Raw genomic sequence first — 27,500 nt, 5'->3', positions numbered from 1 at the left:
TAGAAAAACTAGAATTTCGCAAAAACAAACAAACAAATAAATAAATAAATAATAATCCTGCCAAGAAAATATGTTGTAGCTGAGGATAGCTAGAAAACCTATATTTACTTTACAAATTTGCAATGACTTTCATGTTGTATTAATTTCTATGACTTTTCTAGTATAGAGGATTCATTGTGCCATATTTACAGTTGTGCTCAAAAGTTTGCATACCCTTGGAGAATTGGTAATATATGTACCATTTTTAAAGAAAACATGAGTGAACAGTCAAAACACATTTCTTTTATTTCTTATGGGATTCATATTCAACTGTAGGTTATAACAGAATGGCACAATCATAAAACAAAACATGGCAACAAAGAAAAAAAATGAAATGACCCCTGTTCAAAAGTCTGCATACCCTTAGTTCTTAATACTGTGTATTGCCCCCTTTAGCATCAATGACAGCGTGCAGTCTTTTGTAATAGTTGTCTATGAGGCCCCAAATTCTTGCAGGTGGTATAGCTGCCCATTCGTCTTGGCAAAATGCCTCCAGGTCATGCGAAGTCTTTGGTCGTCTTGCATGAACCGCACGTTTGAGATCTCCCCAGAGTGGCTCGATGATATTAAAGTCAGGAGACTGTGATGGCCACTCCAGAACATTCACCTTTTTCTGCTGTAACCACTGGAGGGTCAACTTGGCCTTGTGCTTAGGGTCATTGTCGTGCTGGAATGTCCAAGAGCATCCCATGCACAGCTTTCGTGCAGAAGAATGCAAATTATCTGCCAGTATTTTCTGATAACATGCTGCATTCATCTTGCCATCAATTTTCACAAGATTCCCCGTGCCTTTAGAGCTCACACACCCCCAAAACATCAGTGAGCCACCACCATGCTTCACAGTGGGGATGGTATTCTTTTCACTATAGGCCTTGTTGACCCCTCTCCTAACATAGGGCTTATGGTTGTGACCATAAAGCTCAATTTTGGTGTCGTCACTCCAAATGACAGTGTGCCAGAAGCTGTGAGGTGTGTCAAGGTGTTGTTGGGCATATTGTAACCGGGCTTTTTTGTGGCATTGGAGCAGTAAAGGCTTCTTTCTGGCAACTCGACCATGCAGCTCATTTTTTCACACCTTCTTTTCCCAGAGCAGCCTGTATTTCTCCTGAGGTTACCTGTGGGTTTTTCTTTGTATCCCGAACAATTCTTCTGGCAGTTGTGGCTGAAATCTTTCTTGGTCTACCTGACCTTGGCTTGGTATCAAGAGATCCCTGAATTTTCCACTTCTTAATAAGTGATTGAACAGTACTGACTGGCATTTTCAAGGCTTTGGATATCTTTTTATATCCTTTTCCATCTTTATAAAGTTCCATTACCTTGTTACGCAGGTCTTTTGACAGTTCTTTTCTGCTCCCCATGGCTCAGTATCTAGCCTGCTCAGTGCATCCACGTGAGAGCTAACAAACTCATTGACTATTTATACACAGACACTAATTGCAATTTAAAAAGCCACAGGTGTGGGAAATTAACCTTTAATTGCCATTTAAACCTGTGTGTGTCACCTTGTGTGTCTGTAACAAGGCCAAACATTCAAGGGTATGTAAACTTTTGATCAGGGCCATTTGGGTGATTTCTGTTATCATTATGATTTAAAAAGGAGCCAAACAACTATGTGATAATAAATGACTTCATATGATCACTATCCTTAAATAAAAGACAGGTTTTTTTTTTTTTTTTGCATGATCAGTCATATTTTCAAAATCAGTGCCAAAATTTCACAATTTCTGCCAGGGTATGCAAACTTTTGAGCACAACTGTATAAATAAATCTTTAATTAAAAGTATAAATAAATATATCAATATATATTTCATATACATGTCAATAAATATATCATAAAATGTGTCAATAAATAAATATGTCAATAACCAAAGTATTGATTACATTTTTATTTATCTATGGATAGCTTGCATAATTTATTTATTAAAATATGTTTTTATTTATTGACACATTACAAGATTTATTTGTTAATTGAAAGACTTATTGACATATATATTGATGTTTTTAATGAAAGATTTATTTATTAATATGGCACAGTGACTACTCCATATTCCAGGCCTGGAATTTTTTTTTAAATATCCAGGTTTTCCATGACTGTAGAAACATACTATTTATGATTGTACTGTACAGTATATGCAGAGAATTCAAACCTTCTCTTCTGCCAGTTCTATACCCAAAGCTCTCTCTTTGATTAAAAAACAAAACAAAACAAAAAAGTGTCGAGCCAGGCCTTGAATGTGTAAGATCAAACAGCAGAATGTCACTACACTGCCAACACTTCTATCTCCGCCTTGAATTGTGCCTCTTTTCCCTCTGCAAAGACAAAGAGCACAAAGAGAGTGACAGACAGCAATCAAAAATCAACAATAAAAGTTGCTTTCAAAAAATTGTCTGACACAGCACTGTGTTTGACAGTAATAAAAACTGTCTCGCCCTTAAGCACCACAGGCAAGGGATCTGTGGGTAATTCTGGAAGGGTTATGTCTTCTTCTTGACCAGAAAGTTGTTAGATCAGAAACAAGCTATGCACAACCAGTCAGTGATGACAAAGATCAGCAGAACGGGTGACAGGTGAAGGTGCACACACACCTGAGTGATGACCTCCAGCTCTGCTAAGACAGCATCCTCATCCTCCTGTGTCAAAGAGCCTGCCAGCAGCTCATCGATTTGCTGTTAGGGAACAATTTTCAAAAAGCAGTGACGCATTTGGAGCAATCAAAACCGGGAAAGAGAAAAATGGCAAAGGGCTATTATAGCAAGGGGAGATAAGGCATGAGCCATTATTAGGGATACTTTTCTAGTGACCCCAAAAAGTACTTTGACACTAACGTCACTCTTAAAAATGTATGAATTCAATTGCATTTGATAACAAAATATAAAATCAAGTATCATCTGCAAAGAAATATTTTCTTAGAACTTAGAATTCTTAGAATTTTCTTATTACTTTTTCTGCAGATTTTTGAAATTACTTTTAACCGACTGGTGTCAATGTTATTTTAAAATACTTTTTGCCTTCAGTATATCTATTGTTTTATACAATAAAAACCTAAACAAACATCTTTTTGCAAAAAAAATGTACTATCTTAAATCAAATTAAATAATGAATAAAGCACTGAAATCAATTATCAACAAGGTTTGATGTAATTGACAAATCCGCCATATTTTATTTAAAAACTTTCATTTGAGCGTGAATTACGACTTAAATTTTGTTCTGTTTATCGCACAAAGTGATTGTATCACTTCAGAAGACTTGTAGTTAAAAAAAAAGTGTGAATATAGAGACCAGAGGCTGACCGATGTATCGGTTTTGCAAATAAATAAGTGCCGATAGCTACTTTTGGTACTATGGTTTATCGGCAGAAATTAATGCCGATTGTTTGTTTACGATGTTTTTTTGCCTATGGGCAGGGTTGGAGGGTTTCTAAGAAAGAAAAATTCAGTAACTCGATTTTAAAAACTATCGGCCAATTAACTGGTTATCTGCTTTTTCCACCACTGTACTTTTAGGTAGTTTTCAGCCTGATCTCATGAAATTTGAAACATGACAAAATGTTAGCAATTAAAAATGTACGTGTAGTACAACTTGTTTGGCTGCAGGTTTCCAGTGAAATGTCCAGCTGGGGGCGCCAAAATTGAGTAAAATGGTGTCATATTTAGACAAGGTCTTAAGGTGAATTTTAGATATATGTTTTTAAAACATACCTCCCTAACGTAAAAGTTTTGCCTGAACCTAACAATTAGTGTTTTAAAATATAAATGAGATGTTTAAAAAGAGTCATCCCTTACCTTATCAATGCCTAAACCTAACCATTAGTGTTTTAAACTGCAGAAGCAAAAATTAAAATTCACATTGTGGTGATGTGAGCGTGGCCGAGCAACCTCTGTGGATAGCAAGGCCTGGAGAGGAAGAGAGGTAAGGATTGACACCTGTGGGAAATCACCTCTAACAGCCGTTTTGTGTTGCAGTGAGAGATAGAGGGGGTTAAAAGGGTAGTCCTAACCACCGGAGGAGGGAGAGAGACATATGAAGCAGAGTGATTGTGTGTGCATTGTTGCTGAAATGCAAAACCCTTTGTGTGTAGACTGAAAAGTGTGGAAAATCAAAGCTTACGTGGATTGTTTATCTGGCTCCTGCTTCCTCCTTTATGAAGAGAGTTAAAGAACCTGTCTCACACATTTTCTGAACCAACCACATCATTTTGTGCCGCTTTTATGACTGTCATGTCACGTGTCAGCCTGAGCTCATGGCTGGACTTCAACCGCGATCCTCCGATTGTAAGTGCAACACTCAGGTGAGCTACCGCGCAAGCTCTCTGTGTTGGAATAAGTGTATATATGTAGGTGGGCGTGTAATACAAGCATGTATTGTAAAAATGTATTGTTTTTTGAGAGATGCATTAGAGTAAAAGTGTGTCGATATCATAAAATAGAAAGTTCTGAGTAAAGGAGAGAAAAATAATAATTATAAAGTCATAATCAGCCATTAAAGTCATGATTTGAGTGAAAGTGAATGAAACACACAGTTGTTGTAGTATCTCTAGTGTTCATTTCACCTGGAAACTGCAGGGAATTGTTCCTGGAGACACCTGACATGCTGAGTAGCTAAAAGGAAGTCGATGACTCCTGACTCCGAATGCCTGACACATGAAACCAGAGTCTATATAGCCCAGTGCTTCTCAACCAGGGAGCCAGGGCCCACAAAGGGGCCTCAGCAAACTTCAAAAGTGGCATCAAGATGACTTAAAATGTGTTTAAAATAAGTTAAGCTATGATAATTCTTTTTTTGATTAATAATTGTTGGTACACCTAATTTACTAATAACAAAACATTTATCTTCTAACTGAACAGTTAATGAATATGCTCACAGTTACAATCTCCTTCAATATCTTTAAATACGCAAGGCATGCAGATAAATTATACCAATAACAGAAAAAAATAAAAAAATAAAAATAGTACATTCTACCACATAATCAAGAGTAATTGGCTACGTCTTATTTTGTACCATACACCATGCATCTCACCCACGGTGGCCACTTTTAAAAAGTTTATCCAAAATTAAGTGAAATGCATAAGATTCCAACTGATTATTACACCAGAAGTGGGAGTTGGTGTTGGGTTTTAAGGGGACCCCCAAGAGCTCTGTCACAGTTCGAACACTGTCTACACTTACATTACTCACATTTAAGATGGCGGTATCACGGTGAGTGAGAAAAGAGGTCAGGGCTGCAGAAAAAATACTGGTAGCTCCATAACCACCCAATTTTCTACCCCATTTGAATTGAATAATTAGGTAAAAAATAAATAAATAAAAAAATGAGGGGAGGGGGGAAATGTGGTGGGTTTCAAAGTGAACCCCCAAGAGCTCTGTCAAAATTTGAACACTGCTTATCGATACGGGCAAAATCCAACATCAGTCGATCTCTCATAATAACTGTAATTATGGCCAATAAACCATGTGAAGACTTGGTTTGAATGTGCATTCACTTCTGTGTTCCAAGGTAAAAAGACATATGGGTTTGGAGCGACAAGTAAATAACAACAGAATTTTCCTTTTTGGGTCAACTCTTGCTTCAAGTATGCAAATACTTTTTGGGGCCACTGTGAGTAGTAACACTCTGAATGTGAAGTGGACTGAATGTAGCAACCTTCTGATACTCGATAGCCTCCTGTGTCTCCTCCAATATTCTCTCCACCTTCCCAATGAACATGATCTAATGGGAGAGCAAGATTAAACCAGGGCAAACACATATGTAAATGCAGTCAAATGATTAGAACAGACCAGCTCAATAAATAACATTTTATATCTAACACATTATACCACTGTTAAGCTGGAGACTTTCTGAAGTCTTAATGGTGAAGCCCAGGGCAAGACAAAAGCTGCTGTAATCTCAGAGATTTAGGTATTATCCTTTAATCCTAGAAAATGTCCAATAGTTCCCAAAACATGCTGCTACACATTACACCACCCTTTGTTCATCACCAACACAGCTATAGGCAAATAAATCAGCTTTGGTTGAAATAATTGACAAATAAAATTAGTTGCGGGTGCATTCTTTTGTTATAATGCAGCAAATCTGAAACTTAAACTAAACTTTAGTTCATACAAAGAATAAAACCAAGGTTCCTTCACCTTTGGACTTTCAATGACTTTTCCATGACCTTTTGAGGTGGATGTGATTACTGGATAAGGTTGTTAAAAATCATTTATTCAATATTTTTATTTATTTATTTATCCATTTTCTCCCCAATTTGGCATGCCAAATTCCCACTACTTAGTAGGTCCTCATGGTGGTGCGTTTATTCACCTCAATCCGGGTGGTGGAGGACATGTCTCAGTTGCTTCTGCTTCTGAGATAGTCAATCCGCACATCTTATCACATGGCTCGCTGTGCATGACACCGAAGAGACTCACAGCATGTGGAGGCTCATGCTATCCTCTGCGATACATGCACAAATTACCATGTGCCCCACTGAGAGTGAGAACCACTAACTGCAACCACGAGGAGTTTACCCCATGTGACTCTACCCTCCCTAGCAACCGGGCCAATTTGGTTAGGAGACCTGGCTGGAGTCACTCAGCATGCCCTGGGATTTGAACTCGCGACTCCAGGGGTGGTAGTCAGCGTCAATACTCGCTGAGCTACCCAGACCCCCTCATTTATTCAGTATTAAACTTTCCTAGACTTTTCTATGCCTAAAAAATCTAAATTTTTTAATTTGACCATGGAAAACCTGAAAACATGTACACCACAGGAAGTTTTTGCAATCTAGGTTTAGATCAACTTACCTCATGCATTTGCTTGAGACAGTCATTGCCAGCTTTCAAATATTCAATTACTTTTAAATCAATCTGAGCAAACTCAGTATCTTGAACCTGCATGGAGAACATATAAAAAAAATAATAAAAATAACATTTATAATATATATATTTCACTTATTACAGGGTCACTTACTCATTCTTTATTTTATTTATTTTTCACCACATTTTAGAATAATAGTAAAGTCATCACAACTATGGAATAATAGAAATGGAAATAATGTTGTGACTTAAATTCAAAATAAATCAAAACTGTGTTATATTTTAGCATCTTCAAAGTAGTCACACTTTGCCTAGAATTTGCAGACATGTACTCTTGACATTTTCTTAACCATCTTCTTGAGGTATCACCCTGGGATGCTTTTTAAACAGTATTGAAGGAGTTCCCATCTATATGCTGGGCAGTTAGTGGCTGCTTTTCTTAATTATTCGGTCCAAGTCATCCATTTCAAAAACTTTTTTTTTTAAATTAAATAAATATATTTTATAAAATTTTACATTTAATAAATATGGTGGCACAATTATATTTTTGTCTACAAAACTAATTTCAAACATTTAAGCATACGCCTTCAGATCAAAAGATTTTTATGATCATGAGAAACATTTTAGTCAAGTGACCCCAAACTTTTGAACGGTAGTGTGTATATATATATATATATATATATATACTGCATGCACAATTATTAGGCAAATTGTATTCCTCAGGATTAAATTTATTGTTGAACAAACACAATGCTCTCAGTCAATCCAAAAAGTGAGTTTTGTCTTTCTCAGGGGAATATATAAGTGTGCACCAATATTAGGCAACTATTAGTGTGCGCAATTATTAGGCAGCTAAATTACAAAAATTATTTCTCCCAACTCAATTGTTTATTCTCAATTATTAGAGTAGGTGAAACAAATAAGTAATGCAAAACGACAATTAAATAACATTTTTGGCCTTTCAAAAATATTCAGTGGCCAATATAGCCACCCTTCTTTTCAATAACTGCCATGAGCCTTCCATCCATGGAGTCTGTCAGTTTCTTGATCTGTTCACGATCAACTTTCGCTGAAGCAGCAACCACAGCCTCCCAAATGCTGTTCAAAGAGGTGTACTGTCTTCCCTCACTGTAAATCTCATGTTTGAGAAGGGCCCACAAGTTCTCAGTAGGATTTAAGTCAGGTGAGGAAGGGAGCCAAGTCATTATTTGGGCATATTTGAGGCCCTTGCTGGCTAGCCAAGCAGTGGAGTACTTGGATGCATGTGATGGAGCATTGTCCTGCATAAAGATCATGGCCTTCTTGAATGCTGAGGACTTCTTCCTGTACCACTGCTTGAAGAAAGTACTTTCCAGAAACTGGCAGTAGGTTTGAGAATTGAGTTTCAGTCCATCTTCAACTCGAAAAGGTCCAACTACCTCATAATTAATGATAGCAGCCCATACCAGAACCCCTCCTCACCCTTGCTGGCACCTGACTCGAAGTGGTGCCCTGTGTCCATTAGTGATCCAGCCACGGGCCCATCCATCTGGTCCAATAAGAGTCACTCTCATTTCATCTGTCCATAAAACCTTTGAAAAATCTGTCTTCATGTATTTCTTTGCCCAATCTTGACGCTTCAACTTGTGAATATATTCAGTGGTGGTTGTGTTTCAGCCTTCTTGACCTTGGCCGTGTCTCTGAGCACTTGACACCTTGTACTTCTGGACACTCCAGGTAGGTTGCAGTTCTGGAATATGGTAGCATTGGAGGATAATGGGTTCCTGTAGCTTAACGTTTAATTCTTCTCAAGTCTTTTGCAGTTAATTTGCACCTTTTCTTCTCCATGCATTTTCTGCGCCCCAGTTGACTATTTGCAACAAAACGTTTAATTGTCTAGTGGTCACGCCTCAATAGTTTAGCTATTTCAAGAGTGTTGCATCCGTCTGAAAGGCATTTTACAATTTTTTTAATTTTCAGTGTCAGTTAAATCTCTTTTTTGTCCCATTTTACCTGAGGTAATGAAGCTGCCTACTAATTATGCACACTTTCACCACACCCTCCCTCATTACACAAATACATACCACCTGAAAATTATTGAATCCAATAAGCATTCAAGTTTATATGATTTGGAGTTGGAAAATGTGCATGGAAATAATGATAAGATCAGAATACTCACATGCCTAATAATTGGGCATGTAGTGTATATTTATATTGCTTATCCTTCTTGTAATATTTTCTCATATATTCATTAATGAAACTAATATTGAGTACGCTCTTATATTCTGAAATATTATGTGATATTAGAGTGTTCATAACTACATCTCCTTGAAGCTGAAGTGTGTAATTTATGGGCCACAAGCAGCACCAAACGGAACTGCAAAAATAATGACTGTTTTCAAACAGATTTTCCCATAGAAAATCCCACCCCCAAAATAACACAATTGGTTTGCTATGTCGAGCTGGTCGAGATCAAAAACAAACAAACAAAAGAAAACAGCAATGTTTTGATCGCGCCACAGAGCCACAGGGTTTACAATTTTCGGAGAGTCAACCTACGAATGGCATTCTTATACAGTAGTTGATTTTTGCATATTAAGTTGTGATAGGTGAAAGTAGATAAACATCAAAAAATGACACACTTCCCCTTTAAATATGAACAAATACATTTAATATCATCTAGACCCACCATGCACTCCAAGTTGGCTATCTGACTCTCGGTCTTGTCCAGCAGCAGATCTTGGTAGCGTTTCTTTTTGAGCAACAGAAGAGCTCGTCTGTGAAATGTATGAATCACACGTGTAAATGAATCTGTTAAATCACAACCACTTCTGCCAAGTACAATGCAGATGGTGCCACTTCTACATAATAAAGCTATTGTGCAATTCATGATAGGTGATTTTGGGTGATCAGTTGTCACGAATGTGATTAATGCACTTGTATTCATGTCCGAAATGACTTACTCTTTCTTGCCATCCTTCAGGAGCTGTTTGGCCAACTGTCTCTCTTTCTCCAGCTGTAATGTGATTCTCTTCTGATATTGTATTGTTTCAGTTTATCTCACTGCTGTTTCAGTTGCTATGATCTAGTGACAAGATTTCATGTAGAAACATGACAGTTCATTTATTATTCGGTCATAGAAACATCTCATTCATCATGTTGTTGGTTCCTAGACTAAGCTGAACATTTCTTAAACAGCTGTCAAAATATGAAATATCACATTGTTGTGACAATCAATAACTATTTGCAGATAAGAATATATTGTCTTCTATATTAAAAGATGTTCTGTGTTATTCTATAATAGATATTCTGTTCCATAATATTGTTTTGTTCTATTCCATATCATGAAGATCTATTACTGTATATTATAGAAACTATTCTATTCTATATCCTGTTTGGTTCATTTATCCAACAGACCTTGTTCAACTCTATTTTAAAACAGATGTGCAATTGAATTCTACAATATTGTTCTGTTATATAATAGTTGATATTCAATTATGTTCTATGTTAATACTGTTCTATAATACTAGTTGTTCTTTTCTATTCAATATTACTGCTCTGTTCTATAATATTTGCTGTTCTGTTCTATAATATTTGCTGTTCTGTTCTTTTCTATACTAATCTATTCTATTTTATTTTATAATAAAGTTCTGTTCTATATTTGCTCTTCTGTTCTACTCTATTCTATTATACTATTCTGTTCTATATTTGTTGTACTATTCTACTCTATAAGTGTTCTATAATATTTGCTGCTCTATTCTATCCTATGATGATAGTGTTCTGTTCTATAATATTTAACCCTTGTGCGACCTTCGGGAGATTTTTGTGTTTTTCATTTTTGTTTTTTCGATCATTTTGGCTGTGTTAATGCCAATGGCATACATTTTGCCAAAGGTGTGTATTTTTGGGGGAATTTTGATATTTCAACCTCAGTTCCTATAATACATCTATAATACACTGTGTACACAAAACAGTTACACTCAGGACCTTCAGGACAAAATGTCCCCATTGATACTGCAATATTTGATCCCAGTGCCTTTAAAGCATAAAATCATTAATTCTATGATATGCTTTCATTCCAGAGCTCTGGCTTCAAAATGTAATTTTTTTATATTTTCCACCAGATGGTGCCATTTTTCTCATGTTTAGCCTATGGAGCAAATGCTTTTTTCCTATTTTCTGTTTGCTGTATTATAGAGCACTGCAGGCCAATTGAACAAATGATGCAGCTAAAATTGTGTGGGTGTGTTGGTATGGATGTCAGAGTGTGTTTTGAATGTGTGTATTGAGAAATGTGTGTGTGTGTGTGTGTGTGTGTAAAAAACTACAGTGGCATTATGTAAACAAACTGGCATTTAAAGGGTTAAAATCCTGAAAATGAATGAATATTTTGTAATTATGATCAGGACTGATGTTGGTTAAAAAATCAAAGTCAGTGAAAGTGGAAAATAATATTAATATATAATATTATTATGGCAGTTTTTTGATGTGGACATTTTTGTCCTCTAAGGACCTCTGGGTAACTTATTTTTTATTGATGCACAAGGGTTAAGTTCTGCTCTATTCCATTCTATAATACTATTCTGTTCAATATGTGCTGTTATGTTTCATTCAATTCTAAAATACTGTTCTGTTCTATATTTGCTATTCACCTTCTGTCACTCACTCGACGTTGTGTCGATGTAGTGACACTAGTGGTCGCTCTTGAGAGCCCCGATCACCTCATATCTTTGAGAAAAGGCCAATGAGAATTGGCAAGCGGAATTTGCATGCCACTCCCCCAGACGTACGGGTATAAAAGGGAGCTGGAATGCAAGATTCATTAAAAAAATTTCTTTGGAGCCGAGTGGTTGTACTATCAGCAAGCTGAATACTACTGCTGTTCCATTCACCTCTTAAGAAGCATATGCTGTTGGATATACAGCGCATTTCCAGTGACTTTCTCTCCTTCTGCACGACGAGTGCAGATTTCGCCCCTGGGTGCTTCGACAGCACTGAAAGAGTGTATATTCCTGCTAAAGAGTATATTTTCTCTATTAGCCGGCCCGGCTGGAGGCGATTTGGGGAGCTCAATGTGTGCGGTCTCGCCGGGTAATTCCCCACGGACCTCCCGTTCCCCAGCACGCTCGTTTGCTCCCGTCCGGTTCCGAAATTAGACCAGCCCGACTCATAGCCGGCTTGACATCTCTTTCGGGACCCGCGAGCAGGATGAGTCTTCGATTGCTGCATCGGAGAGCGCACTGGCGATGTCGGATACCGAGGACTCGACTGGGCTGCCATCTTCGGGTCTGCTCGCCCAGTCTGAGGCCGATGCAGAGCTGACCGCCATGCTCGCCTGGGCCGCCGCGAGTGTCTGGTTGGACTGGAAACCTACAGCCTCCTCTGAGCACTCGCGGCTTGATGATTGGTTCCTGGGTTCGGGGCGCCGCTCACGGCCACGCAAGTTCCTTTCTTCCCGGAGGTGCATGACGAACTCACGAGGTCATGGAGGGCACCTTTCGCTGCCCGAAACAGACTTCCGGGTTCGTCTACTCTCACTACCCTTGACGGAGGTCCCTCAGGTGGATCAGGCGGTTGCGATGCACCTGTGCCCACAAAATGATGCCACTTGGCGGGATCGTCCGGTGCTCCCCTCCAGAGCCTGTAGGACTACATCGTCTCTGGTGGCCAAAGCCTACAGTGCCGCTGGACAGGCTGCCTCTGCCCTGCATGCCATGGCCCTCCTGCAGGTACACCAGGCCAAGGCACTAAAAGAACTGCACATGGGTAGTCCTGATCCCGATGTGCTGCAGGAACTGCGTTCGGCGACCGACCTCGCCCTCCGGGCAACCAAGGTCACGGCGCGATCACTCGGGCATGCGATGTCTACCTTGGTGGTCCAGGAGCGCCACCTGTGGCTGAATCTGGTCGAGATGAGGGACACAGACAAAGCACGCTTTGTCAACGCGCCCATCTCCCAGATTGGACTTTTCAGCGACACCTTTGAGGACTTCGCCCAGCAGTTCTCGGCGGTGAAGAAGCAGACGGAGGCCATCCAGCACATCTTGCCCCAGCGTGGCTCAAGATCCCGCACCCCGTCTGCTCGCCGAGGGTGTCCCCCTGTGGCGGCGAAAGCCCAGGAGGCTCCGCCTCAGCCCGAGCCTAGCTCTCGGCCCCAGCGTAGAGCCCCCCACAGGAAGCTGACGCCCCCCATCTCTCGGGCCAGCACGAGGACCCGGAAGGCTCCTAAGCGCCCCTAAGACGGATGACCCAGGAAGCGAGATGTCCGCTACGGAGCTGGTATCCAGACCACTCCATCCCCCGCTGGAGGGCCGGGAGGTAAATCCTTTGTTTCCTTTTCTTTTTTGTTCGCTGCACTCCGAAAGGGCTGCGGTACACAAATTGTCAAAAAAAAAAAAAAAAAAAAAGAGTGGTTTCCTCACTCCTTGGGTCACATGACCAGTGTTCATGGCCGCCGTTGTCACAGCCGCCAGACACCGAGCATTCGCAGCCAGGGCCCTGCGAATGCGGTCCCCCCGCCTTCGCGCGCCCGGCCGCACCACACCTATGGCCAGCCGGTTGTGACGAGTCTCGAGGACGGCCTATGCCGGGTACGCAGAGCAAGATAAGTGCTTTGAGGTCCCCCTCAGCGCAGCCACCTCGGGTCAAAGCAATGCTCCTCGATGTGGCGTTGCCAGCTCCCCATCGCCGCGAGGCCCCACGCCCAGGTACGTCAGACACGATCGTCCCCTTAGTGCCCATCGCCCGGAGCTTGGACGTGTGGCTAATGCTTTCCAACCCGTCGCGGTGGCTGGCCAGGACCATCCGACTCAGCTACGCGATTCAGTTTGCCAGGTGCCCACCCCAGTTCAGCGACCCTTCTATGCAAGGGCACGATAGAGCCTGTCTCTCCAGCCGAGATGGGGAAAGGGTTCTACAGCCCTTACTTCATCGTACCAAAGATAGGCGGTGGGTTGCAGTGGGACCTACCACCGTGCCACTTCCATGTGCGGCTGCTGTGCCCATGTGTCGTATTGCCACATGTTGATCTCCCCTTTTGGGCAGGATGTGGCCTCCGTGGGGTCTTTTCCCCCTGAAAGAAAAGGAAAGGAAAAAAACACCTTCCCCGATGCGTATGATAGCGTTAGATGGCCCCAACTGAATCTAATCCTCTGTGGAGAGAAAACATAGAGAGAAAAGGCCGTGGCTGGCGCGGCCTGCTCCCATGCTAGTTACGTCGCTTCCCCCCCTCAGGGATGTGGGGAACTACATGACGTCTTTTGGGGCATTGGAGGAGGTTACGTGCAGATGCACCTGCTATTACGCACGCAGCAGTTTGCTTGCACCTGCATCGGCAGTTCAGGTAACATGGTTCAGCTGTTGTGGCGTTTTTCCATAGGGGTCCCTAGTGTCACTACATCGACACAACGTTGAGTGAGTAACAGAAGGGGAACATCTTGGTTACTGTCGTAACCTCCGTTCCCTGATGGAGGGAACGAGACGTTGTGTCCCTCTTGCCACAACGCTGTACTAGTACTAGTAAGAAAGATAGTCAATTAAAAGTGAAACAATCTGTCTGTAAACAATTGTTGGAAAAATGACTTGTGTCAAACATAAAGTAGATGTCCTAAATGACTTGCCAAACCATAGTTTTCTAATATAAAATCTGTGGAGTGGTTAAAAATTAGTTTTTAATGACTTCAACATAAGTGTATGTAAACTTCTGACTTCAACTATATTTGCTGCCCTGTTCTATACTATTATGCTGTTCTGCTATATTTGCTGCTCTGTTCTATTCTACAGTACTGTTCTGCTATATATTTGCTGCTCTGTTCTAGTCTATAATGCTGTTCTGCTATATACAGCTCTGGAAAAAATTAAAAAACTACTATGCAATTGTTTTTTTTATTCTACATAAACTGTTCTATTCCATTCTATAATACTGTTCTGTTCTACATTAACTGTTCTATTCTATTCTTTTTTGTATTTTTATAAAACGGATTTGTAATAATGTTCCGTTCTTTTCTATTCTTTATGATAATGATCTGTTTTATTCTAATATATAATACTGTTCTATTCTATTTTGTAATACTGTTCTGTGCATATTTGCCTTTCTGTTCTGTTCTATAATATACTCTGTTCAGTGGCAGTTGCTGTTCGATTCTATTCAATAATACTGTACTGTTCTATATTTGCTGTTCTGTTCTATTCTACAATACTGTTCTATTCTACACTATATTATTATATTAATATAGAACTATACTATTTTGTTCTATGCTTTCTTTTCTATTCGATAATACTGATCTGCTCAATGATAGTTGCTGTTCTGTTGTATTATGTAGGACAGCTGACTAGCCTAATCTCTTTATTCACATGGCTGATGTCCTGTTAGAAGCACAACAGCAGTATGTTGACTCTATTTCTACACATGTATGAAATGACACAAGCCTAACACATGAGAGCGTGATGTTGATCGATCTTACAAAAAAATCACCCTGTCCTGTCACTCGACTGGGGTGTCCCTTTCTGCCGAAAACATTTCCCATTGCGAATTAGCCACATTCCAGCCTCTCTTCTAATATTATATCTGATATGAAATACTGACTTCTTTATTTTAGAATACATGGCCAAGACGTGTTATTATGTGTCAAGTGCGGATCGGAGGACGCCGTGTTTGTTATTTGGCGCACCCTGAAGTTGGCTTTGTGAAGGCAATTGACATTGCCAATCAAATCAAAACTAAAGTGACCCTTTAAGTGGCACAGATGCTTCAAACTATAACAGAGCAGAAAAGTATTCAAAATGAAATAACTGCATTAATAAATTGGAATATTTATAAAGTATGATTAGGTTGACAGAATTAACTTTGCCTTAATGCCAATTCCCCTTTTGTTACTATTTCTAAGAACTGAAACGTACAGCACAGATTTAGGATAATAAAAACGTAACTTTCAGTAAAAAATATTTATTGAATCAAATGTCACAAAAAAACATTACATGGACAATAAAAAAACAGCACTTTTGAAAAGCAAAGACGATAATAAGAAAAGTGGTACAATTCAACATGTATAAGCTAATCTAATGTCATTCTTGTTCATTCATAGCTGTCAAGCAGTATGGTGAACCTCACAGAACAAACAAACAAACAAACAAACAAACAAAAAGAGAAAAGAAACATTAATGAAGACATTTCTTTAGAAATGTCCACATTATCTATTCAGTACTTTAGTGGAAACACACAAAAGCACTTTAACTAGAAAAAATAAGCTCCTTCAGCTTTGATCCAGCTTGCATACAGAGACATACAAAGATACTTTTAATATTTGAACCAAAAATACAACTAGTCTGTACATAATTCCCATATCCAAATTGTGCATCACAGTGTCTATCGCTCCAGAATATGATTCACATTTAGCTATTCATTAGTTTGGAATGAATAGCACACCTATTTGACTACTAACGAGTACTGGACAAATATGATGTGAAATCACATCAAAGCATAACAGTTTATTTCAGAAAAGGCACCAAACACCTTTTTCCTCATGCAAAATATAATCACTACACCAGATCAGATACTCTCTCAGGTTGCTAAAGGCTGTCCAGTTGATCATTTCTCTCAGACCGTGTAGGTCAGTGCATACTTTGTTGTCTATTTAACCATTACAAAAGTCAGAGAAATATTAATTTAAGGCTCATTCTGGAGCTCAAAGCCTTTGAGTGGTAAAGTACATTTTCTTTTTTTTATCCTTAAGTTATGAGCTATTAACCACTGTTTGTATCATTTAAGCTGAAGTATTACTCAAATAATTGTTTTCTTTTGTAAGTGAATATTATCAACACCAGATTGATCCCATCATTTGCTTTCACACAAAAGAATATATCAACGACCTGACGAGCCCTTGAGGAAAAGAAGTGTATATTTACAAGCAGTCAGAGTTCACCCATAAACCTCCAAAGTATCCTTTGCCTTTTTAGATATGAAGAATTTACTTCAACTGTCTGGACCGCATGCAGTCTTTGAGAACTCCCTTTGACACATATATTTGTGCTTCATCGATGTCCTGCTTTTAATTATCAACAAGGATAACATCTCACACTGCCAGAGACTCCTTCAGAAAGAGGACCCAGGAAAGTTACACCTGGAAGTCTGTTCCGAAGTGTCTGATTTGGGCATCAGTCATAGACAGGTAGGTGGTCCTCATGCTGGGTGAATACTGCAGTTAGTAGAGAGAAAAAAAAAAGATTACTACAGCTCAGATCACCTTGATGACTGCTGTAAGCTCATATCCACTTTTGTGAAGGTATTAGATGTTGGATTATGGAAGTATTCAATGTGTGAAAAAACAGGCAAACATTTCAGGTGAAGTGGTGGTAGAGGAAAAGAAGCGAGTTGGAAAAGCACTGATGTATATTCAGACAAAAGAGGAGGAACAAAACAAAACAGAACAAAGCAAAGCAAAACAAACAACAAAACTAAAAAGCAAAACAACAAAACAATAGCACAGCACAGCGAAACAAAACCAAAACAACAAAAAGCAAATCAAAACAAAAAACTAAGCAAAGCAAAACAAACAAAACAAAAAAGCTACGTAAAACAAAAAACAAAAAGACAATCAAAACAGAAAAAAAACACACAAAAAAAACCCCAGAAAAATCAAAGAGAAGCAAAAAAAAAAAAAAAAAAAAAACACAAAAGGCAAAAGAAAAAACAAGCAAAGCAAATCAAAAGTAAAATGAAATAAAAAGCAACAGCTGAGGATGATAACAACAGTGTTGGGGAAGCTATTTTAAAAACAATATTTAAAATAAAAAAATTCAATCAGGCCTGTAGTTAAACTAGAGTCAAGCTACTCTATTTAAAAAGCAGATACATTACAAGCAACAACAACATTGCCTACTAAGTTAGGTAAGTTTATGAGGGCAATTTATTTTAAAATGTATAATTACATAAATTATAATTTAATCATCTGTATTCTTTGGCTCAAAAAAAAATAAATAAATAAATAAATAAATAAATAAAATAGAGGATTTCTGAACGAACGAATGAATCACAATTAGGTTGACAACATTAAACTTAAACAGATAATTTAACTCTAAACACACCTAAAGTAAACTAGAACATAACTAAATCCAAACAGTGAGGTAAAGCAGTGTGTAAATAAATATTTTGCTCTGCAAAGTCGCAAAATGACACAAAAGGACTTCTGCACAGAGAACTGCTTAGTTTAAACCATTTACATTTAACGAATCAATTCACTAAAACTAATTGGACATTCTAGGAGAGTTTGTTTAATTATTGCCTCAGTTCACTCAGCTGTGTTCACAATACATTGTGACATAAAAACAACAACGCAACATTTTGTCATCCTAGACATCTATTCGTTTGGGAAAGCAGCTTGTTAAAAAAAAAAAAAAAAGAAGCGACTATTGATGGAAAAGTGACCAATGTCACGCTACTTAGTGTAGTTATGTTACATTCAGTTAGTTACTTCCCAACACTGGATAGCAAACATCTTTTTTATGGATTTGGGTGAAGATTTTCTCAGAGGAACAAAATGAGAGACAAAAAGAGGACAAAAGCAAGTCGAGAAGAGACAGTACATTTTGGGGCAGGCAGGGGGCTCACTTACTGTTTCTAAATGTCTGAGGATATAACTTGGAATGTAATAAAGAAAGGAAAAGGACTCAATTAGCTGTAAAATATCATTCTGTGAAAAGAAAGTCTTGACAGATAAAAATTATGCGGGAATTGGTTCATTAGACAAAAGGCCATCCTGTAATGAGGTTTATGTCTTCTGCAATGCATCAACTAACATGATTTAAAAAAAAAAAAAAAAAAAACATATTAGATGATCTAATAAAAAAACTCCTCAGTAGATAATCCAAGCTCTCATCCTCTGAATTACATCCTTTCAATTACATCCCTACAATCTGCCCATCTGCCTTCCATATCAATCAAGGCAGCGTTGCTTTTAATTAATTTCCATTAATAATTTATAGTATAGTAATTCTTCATCCTTCTATTGAAATCTGGATGGATGTGAACCATAGAAACAGCCCTCCCTCAGAATGACTTGAAATATTTAAACAGCAGGGGGCAGTAATGCTCCATACACCACAATAGCACTAAGAGGCATTACACACAGGGTAAATAGAACACAATCTTATTGTATCTGGGAATCCCTTGGCAAAACATTTGGCATGATTATGGGATCAGAGTAAAACCTTGCAAAATTAAAGTGCAATTTAAAGTAAAAACTGAAAATTCTGAAAAAAATATTTCCATACAATGAAAGCATACAGTGCACCAAAAGCACAATAAAAGTAGACCACAAGGCATGTGCACAATATTTCAAGTCTTCTAAAGCAAACGCATTTATAAAAATGATGATAGAATTCATTTCTGGGTAAACTATGCCCTTAAAAGTGCTATATTGTGAGAATGTCATACTGTATACAAGGACAATGTTAAAGCTTGTCAATAAAAGGAAAGTTGAACTCTAAATACCGATGGTGGTGGTGAGCCTCTCCCAATCAACGGGACGTTTTCATAGCGAGGATTTCTCTCATACAGCATGGACTGGTTCCTGTAGGAGTGGAAAGCCAGATAAGTGGGTCAGAAAAGCGTGAGAATTACAGCTCACACTCTCGCGTATACTAAGTACTCACATGTACTCTGGTGTGCTGGATGTGGCCTGTAATGGGGGTTGCAGACTGGTCTGGCTGCCCATACTGCTGCTGTAACTGCAGAAGCTATGCACTTGAGCTCGGCCGGGGTTATACGCAGTGATGCGTCTCGACGGGTTGAAGGGGTCCTCCTCATCGATATCATCATTATCCCTTTCACTAAGGACCAATTAGACATCAGCTGCTACACTGGTGATCTCAGGTGACATGCACCATGATACAGAAACAGTAAGTTGGATGATACCTGCTGGCGATACGGGTCCAGGCACGAGGGATGGCACACAGCATGGCACAGAAGGCACAGGCTGCCAGCAGTGAGAACAGGCACAGATACAGGAGCCCCTCCACGCCATCATAGCAAACGCCCAGCAGAGCCTCAAGATAGTCCTGCAAGACCAGTACACTGTTAGATCAACACGTGATCAATGTTAGAGCTGACCATTTACAGACCATCTTGCAGACAAAAATGGCAAAATGACAAGCTCCAATCTGATTGGCTGGCTTTATGCAATTTCAAGTCAGATGCTGCATTTAGGTTCTTACAAGATCTGTAGGCGGTGTGATGTGCGTTCAAGTGATTTTTGTTGGAAAAAAATTGATGCGTTTTGTTTGGCAATTTCGTATTTCTCGCTCTTTCTTTCACTTCTTTATTCACTTATATAAGCTTTTTTAGTGCTACAGCAATAATATGAATGGTAAAGTGTGCATTCGGTTTGTAATTGATGCTCTGTTTGTGTATTTTATCATTCTTGTGCTGTCAAAGAATAAGTGTAAATCGTTTGGTCTCAAAGGCTGGTCTCTTCATTAACCAACTAAATGAGTAATGTTTTCTGGCAAGAATTAATCGCTGTTCTTCATCAACAGTACACAATCCATACGAAGAAAATTGTAGCATCAAAATTAACAATTACAAATTAACATGATAAATACCAATATGCTGCCACAAAAAGTTCTTAAATTGACATGGCAGCAACTATGAAAGTCAGGTGCTTAAAGAAAACCCAGGTTCCCACTTGTAATTGCGAAGTTGTGATTGCGTTCATGTGTGCTGAACTCGTAAAAATATTAATTCAGACATGACTTGAACGCACCAAGAGTGCACAGGTTTTTATTGATCTGCCACGAAACAAAGTCGCACTTACAAGGTACCAGGCTGCAACAATCAGAATTCCCACCATTTGTGACCAATGATTTTCAATGACTTTTTAGTGATCTTTCCAGCTATTTGTGAATCCTGGAAACAATTTTGATTCAAAAGAATCATTCAGACTGATTTGTAAACCATTTTGACAAATTCATTAAAAATAACAGACTTAAAGACCAATCAGACATTGCTATGGCTTTCGAGCATGATTTACTCTGCACAAGAGCAATATCTAACTCATGCAAATATTTTACAGCAGAAGGAAAATAGAAAAATACATAAATGCACTACAAAAATTTCCAAGATTTTTGTAAAACATATGATTTTAATAATTTCCATGACCTTTCCAGGCCTCGCTCTATACAGAGGAGGAACTAGACACTGAATTTTGCATGGTTCAGACCACTGAACCTTTCAAAGAAGAGTTTTTTTGAGGCGAGTAAACAAGATTCTCTGTGTCGGCCAGTTACCATGTGCACAAAAATGATTAACAAAAATAGTATTTTGCTTGTATAACCATTCCAAAATAGACCAACAGCTTTGTCAATGGCCACTGGATATCTGTTTTCATGTTTTGATGAATAATAATAAAAATTAAAAATAAATCATTTTAATTTAATTTCAGTAACTTTGTGCACATCTCATTTGCTATCATTAAATTATTGGTAAAATGTTACAATAAGATTCCATTCATTAAGTAAGGAATAACTGATGACGGACTGTTGAATTTTTGAAAAATAATGCACAGCTGAGGTGGTAATGTGGCCACGATGCACAGTGGAGTGACCGTTACACCTTGGGTGTGCATTATTTTTTTTAAATTCAATGGTCTGTCATCAATTATTCTGCTTATACCACTGTTACCACACCTTAATACATAGTTCAGGGTTTTATCACAAGTCATTTTCTATTTAAACGCTCGTGAGTGGAACTACTTTCTTCCGCCACGGATTCAGCATCTTGTTTTGACTCAGTTCAAGCCTTCGTTGCTAGTTCAAAAACGTCACTTTAGAACTAACAACGGAGGATTGCGAGGCTTTACTGGAGCACTTACTGGAGTAAAGGTAGTGGGTTTGTGCATGTGTGTGTGCATTTGTTTTTGAGTGATTGAAAGAGAGAAACTCCGAAACTGAGAGAGATCGCGTGTGGGATTACCTTTATTTGTTGCAGCTTTCGTCAGAAGTAACATCGCTTCAAAATGTAAGTAGTGATGAGTGTCACCATTATTGTAAATAGCTTTTCCGTTATAAACCTTAACAACTGTTTTCACCCCCACTGAGGTGCGGGTGTGCGCTGACATGACGGCTCTGTTTTTCGCTCGTGAGTGTGTGCGCAATGCGTATATGTAAGTGTGTCCACATGTGTGTGTGTTAGAGCGAAAGAGTGGGAGAGCTTGAGGGTGCTTCCCACAGATATTTCAGATAAGACAGAAACTGTTGTAATGATCAAGTCGTGGGGGTGCGTTTACATCTCTGTGTGCATGTATGTATGTGTGTTAATGTCAGCGTGTGCGAGCGTGGATGAGACGATTGTGAAAGAGAGAAAGAAGGAGTGCAAGGGCGCTTTTTCAACAGAAATTGAAATAAATTAAGGATATTATAGACATTGTCATTCTTATCCGATGTACTTATCCAATGTCTTTGTTTTAATTGGTTATTTTGTTGTGGTAGCATGTATGGCACTTTGAAATACCTGAAATAATTTGGTGAAATAATATGGAACCATTATGCTGTCAAGACCTGGAACTACTTCATAGCCGTGCATTTACTGGAAAATAATTGCACACCTTAGAATGTCTGTCAAACAGTCAGAATCCAGCATTCAACAGACCCGTGGAATAACATTAGTTAATGCATTAGGTATCATGAATGAACAATTAACAATATATTTTTTACAGCATTTATTAGTTAATAAAAATACAATTGTTCATTGTTAATTCATGTTAGTTCATAGTGCATTAACTATGAACTTTTTACAGCATATACAACTTTTGAGTTTAAAAATGTGTTAGTATATGTTGACATTAACATTACCCAAGATTAATAAATGCTGTAAACGTATTTGTGGTGATGGGGGTGTGGCCAAGTGACATCTGTAGAGAGTGAGGCCGGGAGAGGAAGAACGGTAAGGATTGACACCTGTGGGAAATTATCTCTAACAGCTGTTCTGTGTTACAGTGAGAGCTGGAGAGGGATAAGAGGGCAGTCCAGACCGCTGGAGGAGAGAGACTGACCTGAGTGTGTGTGCCCTGCTGAAAAGCAAACCGTGTGTGCTATACTGAAAAGTAGTGTAAATAAAGAAACTTCCGTGGATTGTTTATCCGGCTGCCGCTTCCCCATTCCTACCTGATCAAATGACTTATCACAGTATTGTTCATTGTTAGTTCATAATAACTATGTATTTGTTAATGTTAACAACTTATTTTAAAGTGTTACCAAATTATTTTATGTAATATATCAGCATTATAACAAAAATATGCCACCCTGCTCTCAAGATATCGGTATTGCATTGGTCATTAAAGGAACCAAATTGGTCTACCACAAGTTGATCAGATGGTCTCTTCCTGTCTAAATGGGTAGTGTTTGACCAAAATAATCAAACAAAGTGGAACAGACTTTATACCGATAGTTAAAAGTCTGGCTACAAGAGACTAACAAACCATTAAAACCATGACTCACTTTATGAAGACTGCGGCAGTCCAGCAAGGCAGTGAGTTGGTGCAAATTGAACTCGGATGAGTTCAAGAGACGCTGAATTCCTAGAAGGTCTTTCTGAAAAGATTAAATTGGGAAAGAAATGCATTTTGAAAAAAAAAAAAAAAAAAAAAAAAAAAAAACAGTACATGATGCAGGAAACCCTATCAATGGTTCAACTCTTACCTCTGCAGTGGGAAACACAGCAAGTGAAAACTGCAGCAAGCCTTGCACCTGAATCTGCATGGTGGTTAGAGACCTCTGGAAGATGGTCAGAGACTGCAGCATAGAAAAACAGTACCAAATTAGTGTACAGTATTTGTTACAAAACTAACAAAAATGTTTCTTTCTTAAATAATTAATCAGCCTATTTATTTCACTATCCAAACTATGCACAATGACTTGATTACTTGAATGCAACTATTTACATTTATCACTTTTTTCCCTTTGAAAAAAAATTAGACCCTATGACAACAGACCTTTTTGGGTCACAAGTCACGACTCATCAGTTCAGAACCACTGACCTCAAGGACTTCTAAAATGAGACACAGATGTGCTATTGGCTGTGTCTTCTGGTAATGCAATGACTGGTCATTAATCTCTAACAACTGGTAAGGATATGTATTTACATTTGGATTAACGGTTATATAGGGGAGCTTATATTCAGAAAGGGAAAATGGGAAATGGTTACATTGGTCTCGTGCGTCTGCTTTATTTATGACTTTGTCGTTTAAAACAGGAGCTTAACTGAGACAGAATAATGTCTAAATCAGTGGAAAAGCTTTTACAAGAGCCCTACAGGCAACGTGAGAAAACCAGTCAAATCAAATTAACCCAAAACTACAGACAAAAGAGACTCCCTTTGATCAAAAGTTTATTTTCATATCGCCTATTCATAATTTAATTAGCTATGCAGATTTTTTTTTTTTTTTTTTACAGAAACATTATATTGGCTTTAACATGGGTATTTCTCTCAATTAGTAGGGAAATGATTCTGTAAGCTCCAGTTAATTGCCCATGTCAGGGGGGTCCTGGGAGGAATTGAACATTGACATGCAAGGAAATTATTTACCTGCTGGAACGGATTGGGAAGACTCTGGCTGCAGTTCAGGTAATAGTGCACTATATCTGCAGGGCACACAGAAACAAAGCAAACAATCAAATGCTTATAGTCTGTGCCAAAACCATGGGCTATGTTTATTTAAAGGGGATATGTAATGGAAAATACTCTTAAGGTTCACAATGCAAATCTCCTTCCCCAGTCCACCCAAACAGCTCATTAAAAGCCAGTTAACCATTAATCACTGTTCGGGTCATTTTTGACCCCAAAAAATGTAGTTATTATTATTATTATTATTTTATTTTTGTTATTATATAATAAAAATAAGTTTCATTAATCAGAGCAGTACAAGGCTTGGTGACTTTTCCTAAACTTGCCACCTGAAAACAAAAACAAAACAAAAAACAAATTGGACAAGATTCAATGAGTCTTCCGTTCGTACTGTTCGGGTCAAATTTGACCCACCATGGGAAATGAATGGATGAGACTATAACACAGAGCATTTTTTTTTTTTTTTCAAATACAAATCAGACACAATGCAGAACACACTGGAATGGGTGAGACTACAACACATCCTCAATGCAAAACACACAAGCGTGCTTGCGCAGACACACACACACACACGCGCACACACATACGCGCACGCACGCACGCACGCACACACAAAGAAATGAATGGGTGAGACTACAACAGAGCTCTTTTTTTTTTTTTTCAACTAAAAACCAATCAGCCACAATGTAGAACACACGCACACACTTACTTCAAGGTCAGATCAAAGTCTTAGTCTGACACAACTGAGAAAGTTTACACTTAGTTATGGGAGCTGCACACCATGGTCAGCTTTGACAGTAAGCACATCACTACAAAATCTCACCCAACACATGTGGTTTAAAAACAATGCTACAATTTTATAAATAATTGACTTTTATAATGTCTAAATATACTGTATATCCAATGCATAACTTGTGATAATATAATGGAACACTGAAGCCATCTATTTGCAATAGTTGTCATTTAAAGTCATTGTTATTTTTATTCTAGCAGATGTCACAAGAGACCCCCAATGCATGACATATTTTGATGTTTTGACAATATTTCAGTTTACTGAAATGTAGGTTTTATTGAAATGAAGATAAAAAAATTGCTTATTTTATATGAACATTAATGAGGTAACTGAGTAATTTAGAAGTAACAAGGTAAAAACATACCATAAAATCCCAAAAGAAATGAATAATTTTAGTGTTTTTACTTTAGTGAAGACAGTGTTATTTAATTTCTTTAATAAAATATTGGGGGTTCCACTTTTAATGTTTTGTGTCAAATTTGACCCGAACAGATGGAACGGGGTTCTCTATTGATGAGTACAAGTGTTAAGCTGCAAAAATGGGTCAAATTAAAAACACAAATTTTTTGGCATCACAACCATGAGCATTATGAGCAATATGACTGCCCAAAGGTAGCAAATCATAACAGATGTTGTTTATATATGAAAGTCCAAGGTACAGTAGCATAAACAGTCTGATATATTTTAATTAGTTTTAATTTTAAAATAATTAGTTAAAATGGACTACAATAGTTTAAACTGTTTAAATGGAAAAATATTATAAATGGACAAATAATTATAAATGGACTTCAGAGTAAAAATAAAATGCTTCAAAAGGGCTGAGCATCACTTTAAACAGATGTGCTAAAAAGCTTTGATTCCTTTTTTAATGAAAAGAATATAGCGACAGGCATATCGAGCAATGAAATATGCAATGCTTACCTGAACTTAAGGAGTCTTTGGTTTGGTTAACAAAGAAGTTGTCAGGAGATACACAGAAGTCACTGGTGCCCTAAAACAGATCAAGCAATATGGCCACAATTATAATTCTACCACACTGGCTTTCAGCAAGAGAAAGAGAGGTAACTTAGTGAACATTGTGTTGCAGTGTTCACCCAGTGACGTTGTGATGCTTGTGTATCAAGGTTGCAGGGTTTCTATAACCTGTGCTTTACTGGCTATTCCACAAACTGTTCACACGGAGATTAATTCTACTGTGAAGATTTGTGGATGGCCACACTAAAATAAGTGGGCAATGTTGACAAGAACAGACAGAATGATCTGTTACCTAGGATATAGACAAAAGACAGCAAGAACAAGTAACTTGTAAAGTGGGGAAAGAGGTCTAAATTTAAAGAAAAAGCTCTTGCAAAAATGATTTTTTATTTTCTTCAGAAAAGCAGTCCATACGACTCATACACTACATTACGAGCACACACACACACACACACACACACACACTATATTACACTGTATTTGTTGTTGCCGTTTAGCTGTTATTCACTTATAATGTTCTCTTCTCTATATACACAACTTCACTGGGACCCATCATTCAGGCACATGGTTTCTCTTACCACTGCTATGCTGATGACACTAAAACTCTACTTGTCTTTCCAGCCCAACGACACCACAGTGACTGCTCGAATTTCTGCCTCCCTGGCAGACATCTCGGCCTGGATGAAGGAACACCACCTGCAACTCAACCCAGCCAAGACTGAACTCCTTGTCTTTCCAGCCAACCCTGCTGTTGAACACAACATCACCGTGCAGCTGGGTGCAACTACAGTAACACCTTCCAAATCGGTCAGAAATCTAGGGGTAACCATCGACAACAGACTAAATTTCACAGACCACATCTCAAAGACCACAAGATCATGTAGATTTACACTCTAAAATATCAGGAAGATAAGATCCTTCCTCTCTGAACATGCCACACAACTGCTTGTCCAGTCACTTGTCATAACTAGACTGGACTACTGTAACGCTCTCATTGCAGGCCTCTCTGCATGTGCAACTAGACCCCTGCAAATGATCCAGAATGCAGCAGCACGTCTGGTCTTTAATGAACCAAAGAAAGCACATTACACCACTCCTTGTCTCTCTCCACTGGCTGCCAGTTGATGCACGTATCAAATTCAAGGCTCTGATGCTGGCATACAGAACAGTCACTGGGTCTGCTCCAGCATACCTAAAATCATTTATGCAGAGCTACGCGCCCACTAGAAGCCTGCGGTTGGCTAAGGAACGTCGCCTTGTTGTACCAACACAAAGAGGCAGTCATAAAAAAATTTTTAAAAATT

At 38.5% G+C, this 27,500-nt stretch overlaps 2 protein-coding genes across 4 annotated transcripts in view; both read right to left on the bottom strand.

Annotated features, from left to right (window-relative positions):
• Positions 1 to 2,299: 2,299 nt before the first annotated feature.
• On the bottom strand, positions 2,300 to 15,339 carry LOC127450609 (charged multivesicular body protein 6-like). The gene is given in 9 exon segments (XM_051714845.1): positions 2,300 to 2,349; positions 2,440 to 2,520; positions 2,622 to 2,706; positions 5,682 to 5,747; positions 6,824 to 6,910; positions 9,504 to 9,591; positions 9,778 to 9,860; positions 9,863 to 9,892; positions 15,277 to 15,339. Coding segments are annotated over 9 exon segments (633 nt in total).
• Positions 15,340 to 15,797: 458 nt separating this feature from the next.
• The window catches only part of LOC127450644 (protein tweety homolog 2-like), a 64,126-nt gene continuing 52,423 nt past the window's right edge, over positions 15,798 to 27,500 (bottom strand). For 2 of the 3 annotated variants that reach the window (XM_051714911.1, XM_051714913.1), the window contains 8 exons: positions 26,143 to 26,212; positions 24,390 to 24,445; positions 23,504 to 23,596; positions 23,303 to 23,395; positions 19,725 to 19,867; positions 19,463 to 19,639; positions 19,302 to 19,380; positions 15,798 to 17,007 (listed from right to left, as the gene is read on the bottom strand). In XM_051714911.1, the coding sequence (XP_051570871.1) occupies positions 16,927 to 17,007; positions 19,302 to 19,380; positions 19,463 to 19,639; positions 19,725 to 19,867; positions 23,303 to 23,395; positions 23,504 to 23,596; positions 24,390 to 24,445; positions 26,143 to 26,212 (792 nt within the window). In that variant the 3' untranslated portion in view covers positions 15,798 to 16,926. Of the gene's footprint in view, positions 17,008 to 18,423; positions 18,449 to 19,301; positions 19,381 to 19,462; positions 19,640 to 19,724; positions 19,868 to 23,302; positions 23,396 to 23,503; positions 23,597 to 24,389; positions 24,446 to 26,142; positions 26,213 to 27,500 lie in introns of all 3 variants that reach the window. The other variant, XM_051714912.1, reaches the window with a different exon arrangement.

Source organism: Myxocyprinus asiaticus, chromosome 13 (genome assembly GCF_019703515.2).
Source record: "Myxocyprinus asiaticus isolate MX2 ecotype Aquarium Trade chromosome 13, UBuf_Myxa_2, whole genome shotgun sequence".
Taxonomy (NCBI): domain Eukaryota; kingdom Metazoa; phylum Chordata; class Actinopteri; order Cypriniformes; family Catostomidae; genus Myxocyprinus; species Myxocyprinus asiaticus.
Note: the sequence above shows the minus strand (reverse complement) of the source record. Positions and strands in the feature narration are given on the sequence as shown.